Raw genomic sequence first — 10,000 nt, 5'->3', positions numbered from 1 at the left:
ACATTATACAGATACGAGTATACAAGAGGTATTTTATTTGTATTTGAATAATACATATACTAGGTATATAGTATATAGGTATATATAGAACATATACATATATAGGTATATAGGTATACTATATATAATATTTATACATTATAGGTAGATATATACTTAATTATACATATACATATATCGGTATAGGTATTTACATATACATTACTATATAGGTATATTAATACATATACATATACATATCATAGGGTTATATATTACATATACATATACATATATAGGTTTTTATATAATAGTCATATACATATATCAGGTATATATTTACATATACGATTCTTATATAGGTATATAAAATTATTATACTATACATATATAGGTTTATATATTACATATACATATAACATAGATAGGTATTTAGATACAGATACCGTATATAGGTATATATATATAGTTATATATAAAATATAGGTATATATAAGGATTATATTAATATACATATTTAGGTAAATATATGCTACATATACAGATATATATATAGGTAGGTATATTAATATACATTATACATATAATATATAGGTATAAGGTATATAATATTCATATATAGATATATTCTAGGTATATATATACCTATATATATAACATATTAGGTATATAGGTGATATATTACATATACATATATAGGTATAATATATAATATAACGTATATATGGTAAACACATATTAGTAATACTTATAATATATCCAGGTATATACATATTTATACATTATACAGTATACTAGGTATATATATACATATACAAAGACTATATAGGTCATATATAGGCATATTACCTATCTAGGTATATATATAATTAACATACTATATTATAGGTATTGTTATTAACTACATATACATATACTTATATTAGGTGTCATATGTTATTTGGTTATACATATACATATATGTAAGGTCTATTATTAATATACATATATTGTCTTATCTATATATAATCTTACATATATAGGTATATATATACATATACCTTATAGGTATATATATTATAATAAATATATTGATATATAGGTATATATATGCCGATATGTATTAACATAAGTATAGGTATATATATATACATATACATACATTATCATAGTATGACTTTTATAGAATACATAATTATCCATATATACATTCATATAACAAATACATAGTTATATATATACATAATATACCATATACATAAACATATATTCATATATTAAATACTATTATTAATATATATCACTTCTAAACATATATAATTATAATATAATAATAAAATAATATAAATATATATAATATATACCTATACATATATACATTAGCAGTTATATAGATATAATATACATCTATATACATAATATCGGTATATATATATACATTAACTAATTTTATATACATATATCGGTATATATATATACATATACATATATATATAATATATATCTATCTATATATATATATAATTATATATACTATATATTTCACATATATTATATAATATATATCCAATATTAACTTCTACTTATCATATCTATCCATATATACATATATAAACCCTATATATATAATATAATAAATTTATATTAACATATATATCCTCTACATACCTTTATACATATAGATATATACAATATATATATAATCCATATATATATTTTACCAATACATATATATATATCAAATATATATTTATACCTATATATCATATATAATATATAATATACCCTTATACATATAAATATATACATATTCATTTTTTTTTATAGTACATATATATACTTATAATATATATAGGTATATATATATATATTTTAAATATATACTATCTTATAATATATGTATAATATATTTAATATATTCTATATCTAATTACTTATACTATACAGTATATATAAATTTAAACCGTCTACATACTCAAATCACTTAGACATGTATATTATATATACTATACATAGATAATATATTACTTATACTGTCTATATTATTATACATATATTCTATACATATATTATATATATTACTAAATATATGTACATTATATTATATATATACTATAATATATATACTTATACATATATATTAATATATTATCTATATTATATATATATTAAAACTTATTCGGTATATAGATATACATATAACTTATAAGGTATTATATTATTCATTCACTATAGGTATATATATCTACTATTATCATGTATATATTATATATATATATATATTATAGATTTATATATATATATAATATATAATTTATATATTCATATACTATACTATTATAGGTATTATATATAATTTAGGTATATATATCTATAATTATATATATATATATATACTATAATATATGATATATAATATATATTATATATAAATATATATATTATATATTTATATATATATATAATATTAATAAATACTTATATAGTTTATATTATAAATTATATATATAGATATATATATATATATATATTAATACTATACAACTATATGAGTATATCATTATATAATTATATATATATATATATAGATATCTATCGTATATATTTATACTATATATATATAACTATTCATATATCTGTATATGTATCTTATATTTATATATAATATATTATGTATAATATTTATACTATATATATAATTATATATATATGAATATATATATATATATTATTTATTTCAATATATATATATATATATATATGATATATATATTATATATATACTATATAAATAGGTATCATATATTTGTATATATATATATAAATGATATACACACTAATTTTATTATGTATATATTTATATATTTAAGCATATATATATATATGTAAATCATTATATAAATTAATTTAATAGATAAGTGTTTTATTATAATTACAACTATTTAATATATAAAAATAATAAAATATACTATAACTAAATACATATAATATAAATATATTATTTTAAATACATATATATATATATATAACTATAAAATACAATAAATATTTATATATCTTAACATACATATTTAATTATATGTGAGTGTTATAGCGTGGGTGTGTGTGTTGTGTGTGTGTCGTCTGTGTGTGTGTGTGTGTGTGTGTGTTGTGTGTGTGTAGTGTTGTGTGTATGCTATGTGTGTGTGTGTGTTTGTATCGTGTTTGTGTGTGTGCTGTGTGCTGTGTGATGTGTGTGCATTGGTGTGATGTGTGTGGTGTGTGCAAGAGTGTGTGTGTGTGAGTGTGTGTGTGTGTGAGTGTGTGTGTGTGTTTGTGTTGTGTTAGTGTGTGAGTATGGTGCGTTGATGCTGTGTGTGGGTACTGTGGTGTGTACGTTGTGAGTATTGTGGTGTGCTTGAGATTGGTGCATGTGTGTGTTTTGGGTATGTGTATGTTGGGGGGGGGTTTTTTTATTATGGTTGTGTGTTAGTGTGTGATTCGTGATGTGAGTGTGTTTGTGTGTGTGATTGTGTGTGTGTGATGTGTGTGTATGCTGTGTGTATATGTGTATGAATGTGTGCGATGTGATGTGCGGCTATGTGAGTGTGTATGATGAAATATGTGTTTTGTCCGATATGAGTGTGAGTTCTTGTGCAGTCAGTGTGTGTGAAATGTGAAGTGAGATGATCTGTGGAGTGTGTTGTCGTGTGGGCGGGAAGTGTGTGTTTGGGTATGTGTGTGTGGTCTTGCTATGCGGTGATGTGTGTGTTTGGGTATGTGTGAGGTGTGTTGTGTGTGATGATGTGTGTGTCATGAGTGTGTGCTTGGCTGTCTGTGACATGTGTGGGAGTGTAATTTGTGATGAGTGTACATGTGTGCTGTGGGATGTGTGTGTATGACATGAGTGTGCATGTTGTGTATGCATGTGTGTCAGCTTGTGGTATGATGTGTGTGATGTGATTGTGTGTATGATGTTGTGTATGCCACTGTGTGTGTATGAGGTGTTGAGTTCAAGTGTGTTGATGTGTGTGTTATGTGTGTGTTATGTGTGTGTTTCGTGTGTATGAGAGTTTTGTATGCTTGTGTGAGGTATGTGTGTGCGTATGTGTGTGGTGTGTGATGCTGTGTGCTGGTGTGTGTGTGTGTGTTGTGTGTGTGGGTGTGTGTCGAGTGAGTGTGCATTATGGTGTGTCAGAATGAGTTTGTTTGGGTATGTGAGTTGTGTGTGTGAGTGAGTGAGAGAGTGTTGTGTGTTAGTGTGTGTGTGCTGTGTGTTGTGTGTGTGTGTGCGACGTGCACATGTGTGTGAGTGGTGAGCTGAGTGTGTGTGTGTGTGATGTTGTGAGTGTGTGTTTGTGAATGTGTGTGTGTGTAGAGTGGTTAGTGTGTGTTGTGTGTGTGTGTGTTGTGGTTTGTGTGTGTGTGTGTGGTGGTGTGAGTGTGTGTGTGTGGTGGTGTTGTGTGTGTGGCTTGTGTGCCAGTGTTTTGTGATTGAGTGAGTGTGTGGTGTGTGTGTGTGTGTGTGCCTGCTATGTGTGGTGTGTGATGAGCATTGTTTGTGTGTGAGTGCATGAGTGTGGGTTGTGAGCATGTGCGTGGTCGTGTGTGAGTGTGGTAGGTGTGTGTGTGTGTGTGTGTGTGTGTGTGTGTGTGGGTGCCTGTGCATGCACACACGTGTATGTGTATGTGTCTCTGTGAAGTTGTGTGTCTGTGTACTGTGTGCAAGAGGCGCTTTGGGCGCGCACCCTTTACAAACACATAATTAAGTTGTATATAATATCTGAAAGACTAATATTGATGCATCCACACATATTTATTACAATAGTATTTTACTGAGCTGTAAACAAAAGAAAGACTACCACTGTTGATACTTACTTAAGTACACACCAAGAAAAGACACAATTTGTATGAAAAATTTGTAATAATTTATCAGTTTTCTGGTCTTTGCCTTCAAGTGATTTCTTTTTTTTCAAAACTGTTGGAAACTGCTCTCTTAGTCATTCTCAACTTTTTTGTAATTAATCCATGTTTTAACACAACAAGAAAAATATAAATAATAATAAATAAGAATATAATAATTATCGTATGTCCACCTTTAATTCTATAGTTTGTTTACTTAACTCTCCTTGAACTTTTTATCTTTTTATGCTTCTAAATGTTATTCCATCTTCTAAAGCACTTTAATTACATCAAGGTTAACTCTTCTATTCCTTGAATAAAATCAATGTCAACACTGAAATAATGTGTTCGAAACTAACAAAGTATTAGACATGCAGCAATTCTTAAATGGCAAACGCTAAAAATAAGTATATCAGTTTTATGTCTGATAGAAAATGAAGTGACTAAATGTGAACTACTATACTTTTTGAACTGTTAAACCCATCAAGGGCATGCTCTGTCCACTATGATTTTGTCTTATCTAGTAATTTTCATTTCACATACAGATGGTTTCCACAAGCACTTAGTCACCAGGGAGTCAATTAATAGGGCCACCTGATCTCAACTGTTTATCCCTTCCTTGAATTTTCAGGATTTTTTTTTTCCCCCACTATCATCATTACTTATTAAATCTAGGCCTACTAAATGACTCTGGTGATTGATTATTTATGGAACCATCTGTATGCAAACCAAACAAAACAAAAATATATAAATAAACATAAATAACTACAAAAATAAAATAAAAATACTCACACCAGCACCTGTATGCTCATACCATGAAGTTCTTGTTACAACCAATTGGGTTGAAACCCAGTTTGAAAAAATCAAAATCCTATAAAAACATTTCAAACGCAACATAATTACCCGTTCAAATGTATAGGTGGCTAGCAGTCATCCCTGTATACCCAGAATGCTTAAAAAATACTCTTGAATACAAGGCTTTAAATATGTGTGGCCATAATATACAGGGGGAGGCACTATGTTTGATTTTGCCTTTAAAGTTTTCTGAAAATAAAATTAAAGTGAACTGTGTAAAACAAAAGAACAAAAAATACACTATTCAAACAAATGCCAACTATTTGTCAGAAACTCAAATCATATCTACTTTTGTAAAAACCTAGAAAAAATCTATGTATATTATCCTTTGTTTTCAGTACCCTATGTAGCCAATTTTAAAGAAATACCTTCATTAAACAGTATACACTTGAGAGGAATCAGGAATAGGATGAAGATATAGAATATAAAAAAATATATATGAAGAGAACAGTATGGAATGCTAACTGCAATAACTGAAAAATAAACATCAATATAAAAGAAAATCATAATTGTAATAAAATCAATAATAAAAAAAACATAAGTTGAATGTTCATGATAGTAAACGAAAGGCAGTGAAAGATGATTGCAGTATTACTGATAATTGAATATTAGTAAAATTAGTAATAGTAATTCTACCACAAATAATAGTAATGATAAAATAATAATAATAGTAATAATAATGAATTATGACTGATAATGATGATAATGTAAAAAATAAATATATAAATAAATAAATAAATAATAATGATAATAATAATAATAATAATAATAATAAAAAATTATGATGTTGATAAAAAAAATAATGGTAACAACAAATGTAATATCTATTGCATAAAAGAAAAAATAAATATATACACATATAAAAACATTACCCTTTAAAATCTTAAGAAACATATATAATTAAAAATATCTATTTCTCCTGGGGGGATGAAAAAGTGCAGGGGGAGTAGAGGGCAGCGGAGGGGGTTGGGAGTTTGGGTCTGTCAATCTGATATTAGGTGGGATTTACTGGTAGAGGAAGAGCAAAACTTGATGTATGAAAGCAAACAAAACAAATATAGGGGAAAACAACCATATTTCTACCTCCCCAAAACTCCTACCTGCACTTGGAGGAAGCCAGAAATACCTAAAAATATATATATACACAACCTAAATTATGTTACAGAAGACATTATACCTCATTGGATCTGTCTTTTCTGACAAATAAAAAAAAGCAGTATTTGACATTTAGGATTTCACCTACACATTTTTGGTAAAATTTGTTACTGCTTATACTGCATTCCTGTCTAAAAAAGAGAGGAAAAAAGAAAAAAGAAAAAAGAAATCTTAATAATAATAATAATAATAATAATAAAAAACACATGTGGTGAAGACCTTGATATCTCAAAAGAATATTGTATTACTTCAATTTTCTTTGGAATCAATGAGTACTATTGTCATAGTTCACATTTTCTTGGATTCTTATGGTCATTTATATATCTAAAGAGATAAATCTTCAGTAGATTCACCATCGTTTCTCTGTCTCTCATATAAACTGATGCAAATATACTTCTTGCAATGGTAATCTTCTTAAGCTATTTCTTTCTGATATAACGCTGGACGCATCTACTCACATAGCTGTTTCTCATGTCATATAAAAAACATACAGGAAAAAAAAAAAGGAAACCTAAAAAAAGCGAAAAAAAAAAAAAAAAGGAAGCCACCTATTTGCCTCACTATATACAGAATTACACATTACCCCACTTCACCAGGACCTCCTTCATAGCGACCGTGCTGTGTTACTCTTGTTCATATATATTGATCCAATAAAGAGCTCCTTTCTTCTTAATGTACTACCGTGTCGTCATGCATCAATGCCTGTTATCCATTTTTCCTCAATGTCCTTGCTCATTCTCGTTCCTGTCAAATCTCCTTTCTCTCAGTAATCATCCTGCATATTCCAACTCTCATTTATCTAGAACTCACAATGGTTATTCTCATTATCATAAACATTTATCAGCAATGATGATCCCTTCGCATCTCTCCGTGATATATAACTGAATTACCATCTCTAGCCTCGGCCTACTATTTATCAACATATAATTGTGAACACTATGTTCTGGAACATGACAAACATTTTTAAATATATATACACTGTTCACCCCAATGCCACCACTCTACCCTGTTCTTATACACGACGATCAGCTATAGGCATTAGGGATGGGTTTGTTATTTTTATTTCAAGGTCTTCTATAATTACTTAAACAATAGCTAACTCTTATTTACTCATATGGAGACATTGTATATTTGTTTTCGACCATCTAACTTTATATATAGTTCCTATATACTACTCCTCGTCCCAACAAACAACTAAATGCTAGTTTAGCCTATAAATATAAAATGCCGTAATGCAAATTACAGTCTTTGGTAGCATACATGAATGGGGCTTGACTAGAGCAAAAATCTGACCCACTATATAGGAGCAAGACCCTCTCAGACATACGCAGATCTTCAAATCTTGCTCTCAGCCAGGCAAGGAAACTCTGCCTCTGGCTCTTGAACTCAAACCTACCCCTATACTCACCCTTCTTATTGTATAATGCAGGGTTTGGTTTATTAGCCTGGTAATGGTCACTATCATCTGAATCTGAATCTCGATCTGCACGGGATCGCTTCCCACTGCTGGATGGTGAGGTGACTTCGTCTGGACTATCCTCGCGAGGTTTGTAGGTTCTTCTCTTACTTTTGCGGCTGCTCTTGAATGAGGCAATGTTCTCCGACTCTTCTGTTGGTGGCACAGGTTCTGGGGGTTTCTTTGTGTGGTTTGTACTTGACCTTATAGATGATGAAGATGAAACTGATGTTTCTTTCTCCTTCTTCTCCTTCTCTTTTTCCTTCTCTTTCTCCTTTTCCCGATGAGCTGACCTTGAGGACCGTGATTCAATTTTTGTAGGCTTGATATCTTTGTCTTTTTTGGCTTTAGTTGGTGACTCTTTCTTACTCTTTCGTTGATCTTTTAATTTATCTTTTTCACGCTCCTTGGCTGCTATTCTTGGGTCTCGTGATGAAGTAACTTGTGCATCACTCTGTTTAGTTAGTTTTACACTGTTACTTGAAGTTTCTGAACCAAGTCTCGGATCCCTTGCATTATCACTTGAAATTCTTGGATCACGTGAACCCTCAGATATTCTAGGATCCCTGGAATTCTCATGTGATATCCTTGGATCTTTGTTGCTTTCATTTGCCCGCCTTGGGTCACGTGTAGCAACTGGTCCTGATGCCGCAACCACCGGCAGAACCTGATGAACACGCCTCGGGTCAACATGAATGGTTGTGCCCACCTGTTGGGTATAAAAGAATAAAGTTTCAAAACGGAGCAGACAATTGACAAATTCCCTCTACCATTAGCAAAATCACTTTCCTGTAAAAATAGTTAAAGTAACCAAAATTATTAATAAAAATTACACCCAATTCAGTTCCTTAGTATTTTTCAAATTATGACAAATTAACATTAGCTGAACCATACATATCAATAATAATAATTCAAAATCAAATGCAAAGGAGTAAAATCCCAATAATGTTAATATAGCAAGGCAAAAGCAAAAGGAAAAAAAGGCTACTCTTAGAGTTCTAAAAGAAAAGAAATATATAAAATCAATTACAGTAAAAAAGACAATACAAAGTAAGCATATATGCAATAGGAAAATGTTTTCTCCTACTTGGGTTATGTTAGAAAGTCGCAAACTCATAAAATGTATATTTTGAAATGATGATGCAAGTTGCGAATGTACATCAAGGAAATTGTCTGATGACAACAGGATTCAAATGGGCCATATGAGTTAAAAGTGGTTTCATCATAAATATGGATAAACTCTCATATGAATTATAGTGCCAAACTCTGATTCCATAATTGGGGAACCTGGGTGTAACTATAACTCCACAATGATGTATTTTGAGCATATTTTCCTTTATCTTATCGGTATTCTACTTCAAAGAAAGATGATGAAAAATACATTTGAAAATTTAGTTTATAAATTTCACATTTTCTTTTCATAATGACAAGCTGACCATCTTGTTTGTTTTACTGAAAATGGCAATGCCAATGCAACCTCTAACCCCAACTTTTAGATAATATGATGATAACAGATGGTTGTTGTTGTTGTTGTTTTTAATTGAAACTAATCAGGGATCAAAGTTGCCAAGGTATTACAATGGATTATCTTTGATGGATTTTTGTGTGTGTTTTGAGTAAAGGTCTGGTAGGTCTGCTTATCATAATACTTTCTAAAAAATTCTTAAAAAATCAGAATTTGAGTGGGCTGAAGCA

At 29.2% G+C, this 10,000-nt stretch overlaps 1 protein-coding gene across 8 annotated transcripts in view; it reads right to left on the bottom strand.

The window, feature by feature from the left end:
• Positions 1-10,000, bottom strand: part of LOC122243099 (uncharacterized) — a 110,633-nt gene that overhangs the window by 45,353 nt on the left and 55,280 nt on the right. For all 8 annotated transcript variants that reach the window (XM_086538591.1, XM_086538584.1, XM_086538585.1 and 5 more), the window contains one exon: positions 8,258-9,014. In XM_086538591.1, coding sequence (XP_086394717.1) covers positions 8,258-9,014 — 757 coding nt within the window. The remainder of the gene's footprint in view (positions 1-8,257; positions 9,015-10,000) is intronic.

Source organism: Penaeus japonicus, unplaced genomic scaffold (assembly GCF_977035675.1).
Source record: "Penaeus japonicus unplaced genomic scaffold, GWHDUDI00000001_assembly GWHDUDI00000007, whole genome shotgun sequence".
Classification (NCBI taxonomy): Eukaryota; Metazoa; Arthropoda; class Malacostraca; order Decapoda; family Penaeidae; genus Penaeus; species Penaeus japonicus.
This window is presented reverse-complemented; position numbering and strand designations above follow the sequence as displayed.